The sequence below is a fragment of the Acinonyx jubatus genome, chromosome A1 (genome assembly GCF_027475565.1).
Source record: "Acinonyx jubatus isolate Ajub_Pintada_27869175 chromosome A1, VMU_Ajub_asm_v1.0, whole genome shotgun sequence".
Classification (NCBI taxonomy): Eukaryota; Metazoa; Chordata; class Mammalia; order Carnivora; family Felidae; genus Acinonyx; species Acinonyx jubatus.
Window position 1 is genome coordinate 154,899,323 of NC_069380.1, and position 20,028 is coordinate 154,919,350.

Consider the following 20,028-nt stretch of genomic DNA (forward strand, 5'->3'; position numbering starts at 1 on the left):
ATGGGCCAAAAGAACTGAACAGCCCCCACAGATTCTTCTGGCATCTGCATTATTTAATTTCAGTAATTACAAATTCTCTCAAAGCCAGAAAAATCCACCCACAGGCAAATAATTCCAATATGCACTGCAAATGATGATGATTGTCAAGACAATGTTACCTCATTATTTCTGGGTCCAGGAATTGATCTTTTAAAAAGAACTTTCCTTGCATAATTTTTAAAACAAGTTCCCCCAACATTCATAAGAAATGAGCTCTCCTGGAGATGAGGAAAGAAGATGTGTGTCAGCGTGATCCTGTGGAATATGACTGCCCTGGGAAAGCCAACCCTCTCACCCTCCACACCAGAGATCAAGGATCTTATAATTTTCATTTATGTGTCTATTCCCACTTCATTGAACTCTCTCTCTCATGTGAAGTCTTTTTTTGTTTAACAAACTCATCAGTGGTGCTGATATGGCCGTTCATTCTTTTAAAGAAAGTCTAAGCTGCAGGATTCCCAACTTCTCTGCCCAAATCAAAAGGTTATTCATTACCACATAAGTTAATTCCAGAAGAAGCTTCACTTTTGAAGACAGGACACAAGGAAACATTCATTGAACTTGTATTTTTAAGAGAAGATAAAACAGACTTTTTGATGAAGGATGTTCACTCATAACCACCTCATTTTTTACATAGGCTGTTATCCCTACAGCCTTCTAAATTGTAACCCACGGACGGTTGTTATGTTGGCCCAATTATAACAAGGCAAATAACTCCACAGCCAGCCTACCCCAGACATTCTAATCTTCCAGTGGGAGACAGGAAGATGGAGGTGCAAGGAAGACTGATAACAGTAAAACATCACAGTGGATCAAATTGTGTAAACATCTACTTCTGCACTAAATGTAAAAATAATTCCTATTCAAATTACAACACATGTCTTAAGATCTAATTATTAAAAATTTAGAGCCTCCTAACAGCTATTTGTACACACACGTACTTTACATGGTACAGGGTTCACTAGAGAACCCACTACAAATGGAATTGACAGTGAAGCAAAACTGATGCCAGTTTATGAGAATAACTGCAATGGCCAAACACAATCCACTAAACATGACACTAATGCTACACGAATACTAATACTCAACCCAGAAATCTGTGAAGACTCTGTGTGTACACAACAGGCGCTAGGCAATGCTGTCATATACATACATAAAAATCAGTATCATTGGGCTCTAAGAACAAAAACAACAGTCTGGTATCTTAGATAAGTTCTCAGTCCATGAGGAGAATGTTCAGAGCCCATCAGTGTTTCTATAAACTCTACTCAGAGAAATTCTGAGGTAGAGCCATATACAAAGGCCCATAGGACTACCAATATGACATGTAAGAATGAAATGTGGGACCAACCATGAAACGTTCCTTTAAAATGTGACAAGACATTTTAAACCAACAGGCAGCCCTCTTATAAGAAGGTGAAATTTTACAGAGTTAATAAAATTGAGCAAAAGATTCAATGATGTTGTTAATGGGTTGAGATGATGAAACTGAGTAGGACCACGTTAGAAAAGATTTTTACAGTTGCTATTGAAATAGCTGACTGGTGAAGAGTTATATGTTTTGAATCCTAATCCAACTTATATTGCATAACATCCCTGAATACACTACAATTTTTTTCTCCTCAAAAATCATCAATGCTTCTGCATTTTCTACAAAATAAGAGAATACATTTTTGCCAAGTCATTTGAAATTTATATAAAATGGACTTAAATTTGAAAATATTATCTATTAAAAATTAATTCAACAAGAACTAGAAAATCTGGACATTACTAAAACTGTTTAAGAAATGCTATCAATAATTAACATCTTCCTATATCTAAGAAACCACTGCAGAGTTACACATTATTCCAGTGTATAAAAAATGATCAGTTATTTATTGGAAGTCAATACCTTAATAACCAAATTTAACAAGAGGATTATAAGAAAGGACCAAAACTGGTCAATTTTACTCACAAATATCCATGCAAAAATTCCAAATAAAATATTAACAAACTGAATACAGCAAAGTATATAAAGGATAAAAGATGATGATCAATATGGGTTTTTAAAATTTTTTTTAAATGTTTATTTTTTGAGAAAGACAGAGACAGAGACAGAATGTGAGTGGGTTAGGGGCAGAGAGAAAGGGAGACACAGACTCCGAAGCAGGCTCTAGGCTCCGAGCTGTCAGCACAGAGCCCGACGCAGGGCTCGATCTCAGGAGCTGTGAGATCATGACCTGATCTGAAGTCGGATGCTCAACCGACTGAGCCACCCAGGTGACCGAATATGGGTTTATCTCATGAATTTGAAGCTGGGTTACCATCAGAAAATTATGATATAATTAAAAGCAAAATTTACATAATCGTCTCAAAAGATTTGGAAGAGCATTTTATAAAATTTAAAACTATTAATTTTTAAAACCATTGCAGCAAGTCACCAATAGAAGAGAGCTCTCTGAATCTCATAAAAGTAATTAACAAATATCATTGTACTCTATGGTAAAACATGAAATCTTCCCTTTTGAGATGAAAAAAAAGTCAGGATACTCACTATCATCACTTCAACATTTTACTAAAGGTACTGACCAGAGCAGTAAGAGTAAAAACGAAATACAAAATATATGATTTAGAAAGGATGAAATAAAATGTACAATACTCATAGATTGTCTCCCCTATACAGTCTTTATTGTTTCTACAGAAAATTCAAAAGGATGTAGAAATAAACATTAAAATTAAGAACATGATGAAAAATAGTTACACAAAAATAAACTAAGATATATTTGCTATGAAGCTTCAGAATATATTTACATGTATTTTCAAATATTTTACACCTATGTTTTGCTAGAATAAACGTTAAACAATTTCTTAGCCTCGATTAAAAAATAAATCATTAATTTACTTTTTCCATAACTTCTCTTATGACAGGGTAAAAAGAGGCAATTACTCTATTGTATTAAATTTATTATTATTCTATTCAAGTCAAATTAAGTGAATTATATGCTCAACAAGAGTAAGTTTCTCAAAGACAGAAAGCAGTTCTTAGGTAGGTTTGCCCTAAGAAATAGCCAATGAGAGACAATGGATTTAATGCAGAGCAAAAAGAGAGAAAAATATGGATAGAACAAGAAAAGCATTTAATTCTCAGGGACAGTAAATGCAGGAACTAGGCCACAGTTATTTTCAAAAAGGAAGCAAAAATAAAAGAAAATAAAACAATAAACAGGGGGTCTGGTCTAACGTGTCCACAGCCCCCATGGCAGGTGGCGGTTTTATAGGCCCTTGCAGATTTACGGGTTAATCTTCTATAGTGTCCAGCACTCTGGGGACACGTGCAGAGCGGTGAATATTTCAAAAGTTCAACTGGCAGATCAGACAGAATCTGTTTTCTACTTAGTGCACCTCCCTTTCCTTTGCTGTTTCCAGCAGCTTTCCGGGTGTCAGTTTGTATTATTATGGTTTTCACAACTGGGTCAAAAAATAAAACTTCTCTGTTAATTAAACACTGAGCTAACACGCTTTGGCGATCATTCCTGTTCATAAATTTATGTTGACTGTTTTTGCCTGTCCTCTTCAATCTTACAATGCAGGCTCTGCAACAAGAATTATAAAGATTTTACACAGTATTTGCATGAAAGAACACGATTTTAATATCAATAGTAGCATTTTATAGCTAAAGCAAATGAGACTTAGAAGATCCTGAGAAACTAGCAGGTAACTTATCTTTTTTTTCCTCCCTTCCAGAGACACTGTGAAACAACAGAACAGTCTGTGCTACATACATAATTAAAACAGATGTTCCCAATCCTAATTTTCATAGCTAATTTTGACAGCAAAAGAAACGCGCCTGTCTTTTGTATAGTCACCTATTTTCTCTCAAATGTGTCCTATTTCATCGCCCACTGTGATTGCTCAGAAAGGGGTGATGTGATGGAAGCTATAAATGCAATAGCAAGAGCTCTGCTATATTATTGGGAGGCACAGTGAATGGGAGCAGGTCTAACAGAAATTGACCATACAGTCATTCAAAGTCCACATAGTCTAAGCATTTGTATGCACTAACTTTGCAGATCACAGTTTTCACTGGCTTTATGTGGTCTTCCATGACAGAACCTTAGAAACCACAAAGAGAGGAGAGAACTGTCTTCCTGTTCTTTGTGGTGGTGCTTGTCATTTTCACACCCATGTCAAGGCGCTCTCTGATTGGCACCTAAGTTCTCTTCTTACACATCTGCCTACACCAGATCTGTGAAAGGCCTACGAGGCTGCAGCCCTGAGCCAGCTCTGCCCTCAGGACACTCTAAATCCCAGCTTAGCTTCTTCCTGAGGAGGGGATGGGACTGGAACACCATCTGATGGAGGTGCTCCTGTCTTCTGCTGCCTCCTGACCATTAGGTCTGCTTCCTCTCTTCTAGGGCCCTTCTCCCCTGCCAGGGAGGGGGTGGGAGTACTCCAGTTCTGCAGGACAGATTGGGGAACACCTATAGGGAACTCCAAGCCTCCCAACATCCATGGTAACTCTGGTTACTTCATAATTACACTTGGATCCTTTGACAATGAATTCAAACATAGCCCACTGCCAGCCTGCTATAGTTGATGTGTTCTCTCTCCTCAGGAAAGCCCCGTGTGAAATGATCCAATCTAAGCCCTGCTACTGGCTCCTTTCTGGTGCAAATTGTCCTGGATTGCCATGGCCGAGGGAGCAACACTCTGTGTCCTTACCAATTGCACAAGACTCTGGCTACGTTCAAGGCAGAATCATCAGGGCAGTTGGCTGTGGCTCGGTGAATTCATGCAGCATTAGACCTCCCCACCCCCCATTGCCCAGGAGTAATGCATAAGTAGGAACCACAAAATGTAAGGGGCAAAAGATAGCTCATTCCGATCTGAACGATGAACTGCATTGAAGCACTGTGATCTGCTTAAGGTGGTTTAAGGGGAGGGGGAACAGGCTGACATCGCTCACTGGGAAGATGGTAATGTCTTGGCTCAGGGAAGGTTCATAGGGTTGGGGTTCCAGCAGATGGACCTTCTTCCAAGGAGATGAGGCAGGGAATCATAAACAAGCCGAATGGACTGGAATACAGGGCAAGGGAGGGAAGGGTGCTTAACTCTGCAGAGAAATGTTAAACAAAGCTAGATATTCATAGATCAGGAAACAGAATCGATCTGAGTCTCCTGAATAACTTTTGTGCCAAATACTATGTTGGGTACTTCACATATGTTTTCTCTAATCCTCACAAACTTTTAAGCAACAGGGAAATAAAAATTAACTAGTGATCTAGTCTCAGCTTAAAAGTGACTTTCTCAGAGTAGACTTCCCTGAGCCCATTATCTAAATTAACTTCCCCTATTATACTCTCTATTATCTTCTCCTTCATCTAATGTCACTCAGTAAAGCTTATAATTTGATATTCATGAGAGTGATTAAAGCTCCTTGTTAGCATACATTGTGTTCATTTTATCTGCTAAATGTGTCCCCACAGTTTCTAGCACATGGGCTCTTAAAAAATATTTTTGCACATTTGAATACATGGAAAGGAACTCACTGAAGCAACCAGTGAATTGCACGTGAGCTACAGAGGCCCTTGTTGGTTCAAAGTTTCACCCTACGGAATTGTGGTCACTGCAGACACTAATGTATCTAAAAATCAGAATGACATTCATCATCACAAAAAAGACATCGCCTTAAATAAAATTTAAAATTTAACATTCACTAGGTTTTTATTAAAATAATACAATCCATCCCTCCTATGATTGCCAGATTTTACTTCTCTGTGGGACCTCCAAGAAGAAAAAGAATAGACAGAAATATGCACACGTCAAAGTCCATCTACTTTTACTCTTTTTAATTTTAATAGGTCCATGAGAAAAATAAGTCTTGCTTTACAGTAAATACGTTTAACTGATATACAAGCTTCTTCACTACTGGACATTATCAGAGACTCTAATGTGAGACTACGCCTTACAAGTCTCCTCTCTGTGTGGAGGAGTGGGGGACAGTCAGGGGTGGGTTGGCATATTGATACTAAGCATATAGTCCTGGAGGCACCAATGGACTCCATTCCCCTCCCCATGAATAGAACAGAGTTTGACAAGATGCTCTTATGTTCTGATAAAATCAGTATCAAGAAGCATTTGATCAGTTCTGCAGTACATTAAATCCTACCTTCCTAACCCTAGTTCGATAAACCCTGAACAAATTATACAAGGCTGAGGAAATAGAAACAAGAGCTTGTGAACAAGAGTCCCATCAATCACTGTGCTGTCAAATTTACTCTGCATAGTACAGGCTTTTCAATTTTTGCCCAAGACTGTCTCCCATGAATTGATCACTCCACAGGCCACTAGACGAGAATATGCTTGGATTGTAATAACTTGAAAGGGGCTGGGAACTGATGAGGTGGAAATATTGGCAGCACGAGAGGATCCACATTATACTCCACATCTGACCTGCGTTACCTAGGTAGTACCAAAGAAGGTACTTTTATTCTCTTTTTAGGAGCAGGAAACTGAAGCCCAGAGATGTCACATAATGTTCTCAGGGTCATATCATATGTCTGGATTCAAACCCAAGTCTTCTAGCTCCAGCTGTTTTCATTGGATGTATGAGAGACTCTTTCTCAAGTCCTCTTCCACATGCCCTTTCTGCTCCTCAGTACAGCTTGTCACACTACCCCATGTCATACCACAGTTCACAAGACCTTCTTTTACCAGCCCACCCATGCTGTACAGCTGAACCATCATCCTTTTCAGGGAGTTCGCCAGTCTCCACACCAGAGGGCCTCTTATTTCTCCCATTGTCTTGGCAGAGGAAGGCCAAGCTCACATTGTGGCACTTGCCAAAGTTATTTTTGGTTGTTCAGCAGAATCTCAGCTTCCTCACCTCATCCATTTCCTCTTCAACCAGATTCATGTCTCAACTTCCTTCTGCTGCTCAGGCATGGTTGGGAGCCTTTGGCTCAGGATTGAGGACATCCATTCTTGCCTGCATTTTGTGATTGTTATCCTCTAACACCTCCCTCCTACCCCTCCAACCTCACTGAGTATAGAGTGGGGAAGTGGCTGATCACAGCCCTGACTAGATTCACAGTACAGGGTATTCTGTGAGTTCTCCTACAAAGATCCTTCATTCCCCTCTGTTTCCCCAAATGGTTACTCTCATGCTCAAAAGTTTTCCCCAAGTACCCTCTTGGTCCTGGGAAAGCTCTACCAGTTGATGAGGGTCTCTCTGGTGTTTTGTTTTGTCTTGTTTTGTTCTGATAGGGAGATGCTCAGTTGCAAAGAATGTCTGATGGCTGCAAAGTTATGAAGAAGCTTACAGTGCAATGAGTTGGGAGCATCCTAGACATGACACAAAGTTGGAGATGAAGAGGAAAAATGAAGAAAAAACAAGAATTCATGTGCACCCCTTCCGGGTTTCCTGCCATGACTGTCAGCATCATCAAGCCCGAAACCTGGACACTTCTCACTCACTTATGGTCAACCGCCAAATACTAGATGGAGCGGATCTACACCAAATCTGTAACACCCATCCTTCCCATTCCACTCCCCTATTACTGCCTTTGTTGCCCTTGTTGTTTTTTGCCCAGACTGATGTAAGAACCTCCAAATGGGTTTCCCTGGCTTTGAAATCATTCCTCCCAAACCTTCCTCCTCAAAGCCTACAAAATGCCAATTACAACATTTCCCTCCTTGAAATGCTTCTTTGGTGCCTCAAGCTGTCTCAGCTTAGAATGGACATTGCCATCCCTTGAGTGCTTTTCTCCAGATTTACATTCTTGAGCTCTACCCATAACTTAATCAATCAGAATCGCTTGGGCATCAGGCCTGGGTACACACAGTTTGAAAAAGATTTCTGGTAAATGTGATGCATCATTTAGTTGAATAATCACTACCCTTTAAGGCGAAGGCCAAGTTCTGTAGCATGGCATTGAAAGACCTTTATGAACTGACTTGTATTGACCTGTCTCACCAGCTGTTCCCCTCTATTCACCTTAGACTCCAAAAATACTGTTTTTTGTTTTTTAACACCAGTTAAAAACTGTTGTGAACTGTTGTGCTAAGCCATGCCTCTGTACCATGCCTCTGTTCTTATCCACCTGGAAAATGACAGCACCTCCTTCTAGATCCAGCTTAAGGAGCATTTCTATGAAATCTTTTCCACCTCCCACTTTGGAATTTCATAACTCCCTGCCTTGAGCTTCCATGGTTTCTTGATCAAACCAGTTCAGAAATACGGTATTTTAGATCGTTCTGATATTACTGAATGAGGTAAAAATCTCAAAGTCAAAATTACCTTAAAAATTCCTTAAATCACTCATAAAGTAGGCAGTTTGCTCTAAACAAACACAGTAATATGTGTGTATATATGTATATATATACATATATACACACACACATAGAATATAATTATTCAGTACTACTGTTTAAACACTAGTTCCACTCAGTACTGTGCTCACATTATGGGCTTGTAGGGGCAGAGACACCCCCAATCTACCCTCTTTTAGGACATTTGATCACCGAGGGGAATGTTTATCTGTGTTTCTTAAGCGTGTTCCATGATAGGAGCAAGTAATATTTTGCAAATGGGCTTGTTTGAGAAAAGTGGGTTAGAGGATGTTAAACAAATCCCCCCTTTAAAGCTCCTAAAGTACATGCCTTTTGCCTCCAGTGTCAATATGCAATATGGGAACACAATATATCACAGTTCCCAAAGTTATTTGATTATAGAATGCCATTTTCACAGAACCGGCATTCCAAAAAATACTCTGGAAAACAACCTGCCTCCCTCATGCCTCACTGAAGTTGCAAATGAGAAGCCAAATGAGACACCATTTTTCTGGTTCTTTTCCAAAGAGCAGGAGGGCAGACCACATTACCTGGTTTCTAGGCCATTTTCTAAAGGGACCTCCCTGCGTGGAGGAGCACCCTGCCCCCTTGAGGGTGCTGCCTGGTTGTTGCCATGCCGCTTCTCCACGAGCAACCAAAAGAGGGGCAATGGGGCTGGAACTTCCAATGCATTATCAAGTTTAATGACAAAAGTGTAGTCATTAGGACAGCCATTGGTTAGTAATTGTTGCCACTTATTTGGTAAAATGATTCCAATAAATAAGTATGCTCTTTATTCACACAATAATTTGCAACAATGAAGTTTTCTGACAGTTTGATGTAGGCATTTGTTTTGAGATCTGGAAAGTTGGACGGTGCAGAAAAGTACAACCAGTCTTAAGTGTGCACAAGTCGTTAAGTGTGGACCGATCCCTGTAATTACAAGTGCCTCTGCAGTGCCAAGTGAATAAAGATAAACTCTTTGGTGTCAGGAAAAGCTTCTGTGTAGACTCTGTGCTTAAAATATGCCCTTCCAAAAAATATGGTAAAAAACTGTTTAGTGGCCAAAAGGAAATTAGGCCAAATTTAAACTGATTTATGCTGTGCAAAAGTAACATTCTAATAATAGAAGTGCAGGGGCACCTCGGTGGCTCAGTCAATTAAGCGTGCCACTTCGGCTTAGATCATGATCTCACAGTTTTGTGGGCTCGAGCCCCGAATCAGGCTCTGTGCTGACAGCTCAGAGCCTGGACCCTGCTTTGGATTCCGTGTCTCTCTCTGTCTCTGCCCTTCCCCTGCTCGCACTCTGTCTCTGTCTCTCAAAAATAAATGAACATTCAGATTTTTTTTTAAAAGGAAGTACAAATCCAATGTACTATTTGACTACTAACTTCAGATAATGATGCTCTCATTGACTAGTGCAGTAAAAAGACTGCAGAGTTGCATTTTACGAACCCCATGCCCAGCTCAGCTCTGTCAGGTGCTGGATGTATATAACCTTGGAAAAGTCATTTAATTTGCCTGTGCCAGAATATTTTTCATTTGCAAAATGAGAGAGTTGAGATAGTTGATTTCTAAGGCATCTTTTGATTACAAAATTTTGTGAATATGAATGACATGTTACTTGGATAAAGGGAGAAATCATAGAAATTTTACAGATGGTACAATACTTTGAACTACTTTGATACATTGAACTATACTTTTTATTTTATTTTATTACTATTATTTTTCAAATGTTTATTTATTTTTGAGACAGAGAGAGACAGAGCATGAACGGGGCAGGAGCAGAGAGAGAGAGGGAGACACAGAATCTGAAGTAGGCTCCAGGCTCTGAGCTGTAAGCACAGAGCCTGAAGCAGGGCTTGAACTCACGGACCATGAGATCGTGACCTGAGCCGAAGTCGGACGCTTAACCGACTGAGCCACCCAGGCGCCCCTGAACTATACTTTTTAAATAAAACTGATGTTTAGATTTTTGCTCTACACCTGGCGCAGAGCTCAACTCAGGGATTGAACCCACCACAACCCTGACATCAAGATCTGAGCTGAGATGGAGTCAGACACTTAACTGACTGATCCACTCAGGTGCCCCTGATGTTGAGGTTTTAGTTACCTTTCTCCTTATGTTTTGTTTAAAAATATAATTAAAAGAGTAAAATATAATGGTAATCTCTTCTGAAAACATACAAAAATAAGAGACACAATGAGAAAGAGTTCAAGGTATGATGAGAAAAATATTTTAACACAGCAAACATAGTTTTCAGGCCTTAGTTGATTTCTGAAAAAAATTATGTTAGTGTCTGATACATAAAAACCATCCAAATGGGGAGTCTGCCCTTCGTTGTAAAGCACCTGCCATGTTAGGAGCCAAAAAACAGGACTGCTTTTCCAAAAGATTTGTTTCCATTGTCTAAAACTTACATATTTTAACCCTAAAAGTTGTGTGATCAAGTATTTTTACAGGAAAATTTTCTGTTCTTTTCTTCCTGGGAAAGCTTGAAACAATGATCACTTCAATAACTTCTCCTAAAAGTAACTATAAGAAGTCATATTCCTGTCGACATTAGCGGCTTCCTGATAGTAATCTGCATACTTTTGGAATTGCAGTGTACTTTTCAAACACTTTTGAACATTCATATATAGTGTAACTTATCAAATACTTAACAGAGGCAGGGGTGCCCGGGTGTCTCAGTTGGTTAAGCATCAGACTTTGGCACAGGTCATGATCTCCCTTTTCATGAGTATGAGCCCAGCATTGGGTTCTGTGCTGACAGCTCAGAGCCTGGAGCCTGCTTTGGATTCTGTGTCTCCCTCACTCTCTGCTCCTCCCCTGTTCACTCTCTTATTCTCTCATTCTCTCTCTCAAATAAATGAAAACATTAAAAATATTTAAGAGAGATAATAAAGCTACAAAGTCTCCTTTTGTCTGGCGTATTTTTTGTGGCAATTTACACATTTAGAAAGTATGCATTTGCCATGAGGCATTAATTCATTTATGTACCATCCATCCATGTATCTATTTATAGCATGAACATTTCTCAAACTCTAGGCATGAACTTAGCAGAAGTTTTTCATCCACTTTGGCTAGATAAACTTGGAATTAATTGTTTCAGAATTGATTTGAAAATAAAGTAACCACTGATTTGAAAATGAAAAGAAAGAGAGAGAAAGAAGAAAGAAAGAAAGAAAGAAAGAAAGAAAGAAAGAAAGAAAGAAAGGGAGGGAGGGAGGGAGGGAGGGAGAAATCCTATCCAGAATTAATTCCTAGTCTTTGGGAAACAAGAGAGGGATAGAGGATGAATGCTTCATTTGAGGGATGTTAAAACCAGGCCCAGACTGTACAGTGTAGAATGCAGGTCTGCTGTTACCCAGTGTAACACTTTCAACTGATTGTTACTTGGAGCCTGCTATTTCTAAGGTAGGAAAATCACCCACAGTAAACAATGAGCCATAGGAATCATATGCATTTCAAATAACACAAGAAACCTATACACCAAAGAAGAGAATATCCTCAAACAGTGAACATATGCTACTTGCTGTGTTTAGGACCAGGAAAAAGAAAATCCAACCAACGATTTTGGGCTGACTGGGATTTGTGTGTGTGTGTGTGTGTGTTTCATTTTTAATTATTGCTTTGGGCCAAGGCCAAATGTATAATTTTCCCAATAGAGTTGCTCCCATTGTCTAAAACTCGGATATATTTTGCGTTTGATTACATGTTTTTATAGGAAAGTTTTTTGTGTTTTCCCCCCTTGAAAAACTTGAAACAATAACCACCTTCCCTGGAAATCGGCAGTATTTCCTATCCTTAGTCACTATTCTTATTTTGAAAACCATCTCTCAGTAATTGACCATATCTCAAAAAGTGATACTAAATAAATTTCAGCTCCCAGACTTCCTTGTATTTTTTTAATGTTGATCTATTTTTGAGAGGGAGAGAGCGAGAGACAGAGTATAAGCAGGGGAGGGGCAGAGAGAGAGATAGACACAGAATCTGAAGCAGGCCCCAGACTCTGAGCTGTTAGCACAGAGCCAGACAGGGGCCTCAAACCCACAAACTGGGAGATCATGACCTGAGCTAAAGTCCGATACTTTACAAACTGAGCCACCCAGGTGCCCTTGGTTCCCAGACTTCTTAGTTTGAGCTCGCTAATGAAATTTTGTGGAAAAAACAAAGCTTTTCTTCTAAGACTGAAACATATATTTTTGTAAATAAGCATTTAAAAATGATTTTTAAAAATTCCTTTGTTTTCTCCAATTCTCTGCCTGAATTGTTTCTTCTGAAACAATTTTGATTATTTTTCACAACAAATCCTAAAATAGTCAAACTTTGATAATTCCCATTAATTTAGGTATTCAAATTTATTTTGATCTTTTAATTTTATCTAAATCTGTCTCTGTATATGTATAATATATATGCTATATATGTATATATTTGCATACATTTTTCATAAATTTTTTTAACCTTTATTTATTCTTAGAGAGAGAGACAGAGTGTGAGTGGGGGAGGGGCATAGAAAGAGGGAGACACAGAATCTGAAGCAGGCTCCAGACTCTGAGCTGTCAGCACAGTCCCAACGCAGGGCTAGAACTCGGACTGCACGATCATGACCTGAGCCAAAGTCAGTCAGTTAACCAACTAAGCCACCCAGGCGCCCCCATTTAGCTTTTGAATCAAGGGAGTAAAGCAATTATGCTTTGTATGTGTAATTAAAGAAACTAATATGAAACAGTGTGAAAGGCTTGTACCAGTTGGCTATGTCAGTTCCATGTTGAAAACCATCATATGATAAAGTATCAAATTAACTGAGGTAAACTCTTTCATACTTTATACTTCATTCCCTTTTCCCACATGCTCAGTGACAGTCTGATCCAAATCCAGTTTCAGATACATGAGTCATGGCTCAGAGCAGATCTGGAGATGTGCCAGTTTATCCCTACCATCCATCCATTCATCCATCCATCCATCCATCCATCCATCCATCCTTCCACCCACCTTGCCAAGAAGCCTTACTGAGAGTCTACTATGTATTAGTCACCAAGATAGTGCTAAAGGTGCACAACACTGTGAAGGAAGTCCTTGTCTGCAAAACCTGAAGAAACAAGAAGGTTTGAAAACCACTCAAGAATTTCAAGCAAAATTTGTGCAGTCTTTGGAGAAAGCAGATCAAAATGTACCCTAGTTGCACAATGGACCTAAACTCCTTCTACCATTCATTCAATGTGCTCCTTCCCCCAAATAATGCCTTTCATCAGGAAATGTTTATGGAGTGTCCAGACAAAAGGCGACATGGCATTAATCTTTCCTCTAAACACAAAATTTTCCACAAGCTTTTCTGGGACTGTGTAAGTTGATTATGTATACATTGAAAGCTGTCTTTCTCTCCCTACCCCCTCAAAAAAACGGAAAAATTTTCATTTGGCCAAAGACTATGATCACCTAGGAGAACTCTCTATTATGTCTTCTCATTCCAGACACATTTTGTATTGTTACTAGCTTCATCTTACATGAATTCCCAAGTAATTTTAGTATATTTCTGCTTCATAAAGGCCTGGGTTTCACTAAGAATGAGAATGTTGGAGTCATCGAAATGATTGAATACATTAACATTAAAAAGATTTCTTTTCTTGTCTGTGGCACTTTTTAACAGTCACTTCCTATTACTGGGATCAAGGGATTCGAACTGGAGGCAGCATAAAATATAATCAGGTACCCTGGCTCTGAAGCCTGACTGCCTTGGTTCAATTCTGGTCATTCTATAACTATTTGTGTGATGTCAGGGATAAGTCATTAAATTTCTAAATACTTCAGTTTCTCCATCTATAAAGTGGGAATATTAATAGTGCCCAAATTTTATAAGGTGGTTTTAAGACATTAATTTAGATAGTTCATAAAAAGCTATTATATAGGCTGACTTCAGTGTTAGCATTACTGTTATTTTCATCTTGGACAAAACATTTATGGAGTGAGAGATTTAGAACTTGATTTGTTACATTTGGGGATGCTGTAAATTGTCATGAATATATATTACTAATCCTATCCTACTAGTGAAATGACTCAAGCAAAGGAAGACCAAGTGACTGATTTGATTATCTTCACTAAATTAATATGGAATCAAAACCCAGCAAACCATCTCCAAAGCTTTCTTCCTTGGGTTTCTCTCAAGGGGATATTTTTACAAACCTTGGCACTTATACCAATGATACATGGATAGACTATTCAAAATGAGTTCAAAGTGCTTCACCCAACCTTGATGTTCACAGGATCATTAATCAAGATTTACCAAGTACCTATAGGATATGTGGGATAACTGTCTGGCTTTAATGTGTTTTCTAAGCTTCACAGATAGAAAAACAAAATCACAAGACTTGTTACCTCCAAAGCCACAGGAGGGGTCAATATTACAAGGAAGTACTGATTCCTCCCACTACACTCCTAGTGCCCAATATCACCTTATATTTCTATTTAGCAAAGTGTTTAAAGACTTTTACGTCTTCATCTCACCTGTTTTCCTTTATCTCCTAAAGGTTACATAGCAGATTCATATAGTTCTAGGGATAAAGTAAGCAGTGAACTTTATTACAATGCAGGGCTAAGATTTGTTCATAAGATAGCATAATGATAAATTCCACTTATTTACTGAAGCGGTAAGTTGGAGTATAGGATATGCAGATAGCATATACCTTTCATAAGAGTTACATATTTTATTAAATGAAATGGTGACCATGTTTTGATTCCTTGTAGTAAAAATAACCTTTATTACTACTACCAACATACAAAAAGTTTTCAATTAATCTGTCTTCTAATTTTTAAAAAATGTTTATTTATTTATTTTGAGAGAGAGGGAAAAGAGTGGGGGGGGGAGTGGGGGGGGGGGCGGAGAGGCAGAGAGAGAGGGAGAAACCCAAGCAGGCTTGGCACTGTTAGCACAGAGCCCAATGCAGGGCTCTGTCCCACGAACTGTGAGATCATGACCCGAGCTGAAATTAAGAGTCAGACACTTAGCCAACTGAGCCACACAAGCATCCTGCCTCTGTCTTCTAATCTTAATTTAAGAGGTTTTAAAGAAAAATTTTCTTTATAAACCTATCATGTTCATTGGTATAGTAAGATACACGTCCTTAACTTCTGTAATTTGGAAAGTCATGTTTCTCCCAACTCATGTTCCCGATAAAGAAGAAAGTTTCATAAATATGAAATAGCCAGATGGATTTTAACAGAAATGGTTGCAAGTCTATCTGGTTGTTCAAATTTTCCCAATTTCTTTTTAATGATAAGCGTTTGGAGAATCTCTTTTTGCTAACCACTTTCAACAAACATATCAAAACAATCTACCATACTACCCACAATTTTAAAAGCTACAGATTTACCCCTATTCATTATGCATGTCTCCTTTTATGATTCAATCTCCCATAGTAAGAGCTTGGACACTTTGTGAAAAAGCTAAGAGACACCAAGAGTCAGATGTTTTAGTTTGATAATCATTCCGAAAATTCATGCTCCATTAAACTAGATCCAACAGAGAATCCTCAGCCCACACAACTTATAGACAAGGCAATATGTCTCCTACAAAATATTCTCTAAGCATATAGCTTCCTAAAAAAAATGTTCATCAATATGTGAAAAATATTATTTATTTATTTTTAAACCCTAATCATACAACTCAAGAAAAAGTCTTTCTGATCAATTTCTAGCTAATTGAGCAGACAGAAAGACCTAGATTTTGGTCTTGACTCAGGTATTAGCTTAAGGAAAGTGAGGCACCTTTCTTAACTCTTGTGGATCTTAATTCCATTCTTTGTGAAATGAGAATATGTGAGAGGACATCAAGTTTGCCTCAAAAACGTAATTTTGTATATCTTACCTTGTGATAGTGGTATTTGTAAGCTCTATGGCATTTACAAGGACTGTCACAGCCAACAGTTTCATTGATTCTTCAAAACTGATTTTCAGAAATAGGTGGAGTTATCTCTACTTATTTTTACCAGCAAGTGTGCTGCATTTGATATCCAGAAGGATTCACTAGAGACAGCAGCATCTAAATCACCATCCAGAAAGATTCAGTTTCCAGGAGTCAGAACGAATACTCTATAAAAAAATTTCCTGAACCTGTCAAAGCCTCACCTAAGAGAAAAATCTTTAAAAACAAAGAAAAAATGTCATGTGTGCTTCTGCTGATGTAGTCCCCAGTTGAGAGACATCATGTTGTTTCTAGGTTGAAAATTAAGTTTAGTTGCCACTTGATAAATACTTTTTAAGTGACAATGAGTTTCCAGGAAATATTTGAAATTTTAAAACAGCACCAAGACTTAGGTAAATTTGGGTTCTTGGTTTTTAGTTTTGGAGCTCATCCTTGCAAAATATTTTTATATAAGTTGGAAATTAACCAGTAAAGTAGTTTACAAAGAGAAGAAAAAGGAGACTTTTATTACTGAAAAGAAATATTCTAAATCCAGAGTGGAATTCTGAGTATCTTTGATATCTCATCAGCTCCTTTACTATAGGAAGACAAAAAAATTCTCAAAAATATGCCTAAAACCTTACAGTTAATAAAATACAACACAGGTATGAAATTATTGCATCTTTGCAAACAATCCTGTAAGGTAAAAAAAGGTTTTCCGAACCAAGTTCCCAATTGTTCCTCATCTCAGAGGTCAAGGGATTTCCTGACTAATTAAGATCCACAGGTTATCTAAAGACTCATTTTAGCTATTATATCTAAACTCTTTCTTCATCAAAACCATTTTGAGAGGTGAGACACAGAAAAATGACACTGTGTGTGTATTTGTTTTCTTTCCTTCTCTCTCCCTGCACTTTACCCACACCCCTTCTGGAAGTGTAAAGAATATAGTCAAAGAATGGGGATCACAGCAACGAAGGAGGGGAAGCAAGATGCCTTGATAATCTAATCAGGTAATTACCAGTTGGCTGTGCAAGGTCATAAATAATTAAGTCCATATTTGAAACAGAGCATACTGTAAAAACTTGATTTCACAACATTTTATCAGTCTGAGTTTTAATCCATAACAACAGCTTGTATGGCCATTATAATCCATATTTAAGAATCGGACACTATGCAAAGTGTAAGAATACATGCTTTTGTCTTGATGTAGATATATGCTATTCTTTCTATTGACATTTAGTAATTCACATATAGTATAAGGGAAAATAGTCAAGCAGATTTCGTCACTAACCAGAATAGGTCCCTTTCTGCCAGAAAAAAAAAAAGAGTTTGCTACAGATTCGATATCAGGATATTCTACTTATAACATTTTGTATTCTAATCTTTTGGGATATGTGCTTTTTCACTATGCATGGCCCCAAAGGCTTTCATTGTGCTAAGTCATTTTCCTTAAAGTTTTTTTATTTTCTCAATTTGGAACACTGCCATTAAATATGTTTGGAAGTTGAACTAATTTGAATTTCTCCTTCAAAGAAGAGGAAAGCTACATGCCTTCCATTAGTTCATTGACCCCCTGACCTTTGCAAAAAACCATGAATTATTCAATATATATCTAATGAAAAGTAATTTCCATGTGTAGTTAGAATATAGCAATTTTGTAATGGGTATAATTTTGAACAGAAATGAAACAATCTCTAAGCATGACAATGGTCAATAATCAAGAAGAAAGTATTCTAATGCCAACTGTCATTAAACATACAAAAAATCCCTCAATTCATTAATAACTTACAAAGTCACAGCTATAGCCCTCAAAATCAAATTAACCTTTTCTGTCTCAAAAGAATTCAAAGGTCTTAAATATGAGTGTTCAAAGTTATGTGACACCAGACACCACTGTTAGTCTCTGATTCGATGTTGGTTCTTCAATCAATAAAAACCCAAGACAACATTCCTGTCTTTCACCCCAGCCTCTCAGCCGCAAGCTTAAAGAATTTGAAAAACAAACCTCTCATTCACTTTTCTATCCACAGATTTTTCTATCCATACGATTTATAAATGAGTGTCTCCAACAGCAACTGAGGAAGTGGGCTTGTGATACACTCATACACGTTTTAAAGTTGACACATCAATCAAAGTTTATGAATATGGTGGCCTTTTACTTAAACAGAAAGCCAAATAAGAAAGGGAAAGAGACTTTCATTACTTTTCAACCCTAAACTTCCTATGACTAAGACCACTTTTTATTGCAATGGAGAAATATAGCTGGCAAGCTATGGTTATTTAGAGTAAAATCCAAGCACAATCATGTGAGTTTTATGCACATTTCATCTTTAACGGAGATCATAAAGTAGCAAAAAGGGGGGACAAAAGGGAAAAGATCCTGGTACTATTTAATCCTTAAAAAAGACCTAAAATGATACAAAACTACTACAGTGTTTCTGCTTCTCAGGTATTACATTTTTCATAAAAAGCTAGTATAAAGAAAATATCAATCTCTTAAATTAAGTATTTCACAAATGGATTAAACTGTAAGTTTAAAATTACTTGTGTTAGCAACTCAAATGCCACCTTCAATACCTGTGAGAAGGCATTTTCTGAAGCACAATCATGTACGAAAACTGCCACGTTAATTCCAGGCTGTCCTGATGCAATGAGTAAACCAAAACGTGGAGCTTACCTTATTATAAACAAATGGCAAATTGCAGGCACTTTTCGGCTTGCAGGTGTCTAGCATAGTTGATTAGAAATAGACCAAACATCTTTCATTCCAGTGAGAGAACTGCATATTCAGACTTGGCTTTCTTTCCTGAATCCTTGTAGGAGAGGCTGTTCACCTCCAAGGGCTGGTAACAGCCTCTTCACAGACAGCACTTGCTGCTCTCAACTGCAGCCACTTAGAATGAAAGTAAGAGGAACCCGTGATACTTAAATACTGTTGCCTCACATTCACAGGATATGACTCAACTCCCTTTCAAACCAGTAAGGGTAGAGTTTCCCCCTCACAAAACTGTTAGATTACGTAACAGTCATCACATGTGGGGTCCCAAACTGTTTACAAACTAAAATGTAAACCTTTCCTCCCACCCCCAAACACCCCCTCCCTCACCAGGTCAAACAAACGTGCATTTTTTTAAGTGATTAATTTCTTCCCTGTGGCACAAGCCACGAATGGAAATGAGAACAATATGGCACAAAGAAAACTATTCTGCTTGCTCTCAGCAGTGAATTAATGTAATGTTATTAAATGTGTGTGAACTTGCTACCATTGCCCTGACAGAGATGTGAGAGAGGCACGCGAAAGTCACTAACATTCCTCTCAGTTCAAAAACAATGTGTAGAAGAAAACTCTGTTTTAACGTGCAAGAAGTGGCAGTTCTGTACAACACAACAGAATCTCCTTCACGAAGCAGAGAATGGAAATAGATCTTTGTGGTTTGCTCTCGCTCATTCCCACAGAAATCCTGTCCCACGCTGTCATTACCTTGTGCCATTTGCTCTGCCTACCTCTCCAGCTCAGAGCCCTCCTTTATCTGTTTTGTGAGCATTTCTAAAGGAACATGACTAATGACACAACTCCTTTAGTAAATGTGGCAATTTTCTGTGCTTTCTCTACCACCCACTACCTCTTAACTCTGAGCTTTATTAAGCTTGATCACACATTGAATTATTATATTTATACACCTCAGTCAATGAATATTACACACTTATATCCTTGGAGAGAAATCTACTACATAAATTCAGTTGCCACTGGCATGACCAAGGACGAAACGATGAA

The 20,028-nt window shown here is 38.1% G+C and overlaps 1 protein-coding gene across 13 annotated transcripts in view; it reads right to left on the reverse strand.

The window, feature by feature from the left end:
* MCTP1 (multiple C2 and transmembrane domain containing 1) overlaps positions 1–20,028 on the reverse strand; it is a 522,244-nt gene that overhangs the window by 315,828 nt on the left and 186,388 nt on the right. The window contains exon 1 of one of the 13 annotated variants that reach the window (XM_027037879.2): positions 18,931–19,165. The exons of the other annotated variants lie outside the window; for them this stretch is intronic. Within the exon in view, the coding sequence (XP_026893680.2) occupies positions 18,931–18,987 (57 nt within the window). The 5' untranslated portion in view covers positions 18,988–19,165. Of the gene's footprint in view, positions 1–18,930; positions 19,166–20,028 lie in introns of those variants that run through there. 13 annotated transcript variants of the gene reach the window in all.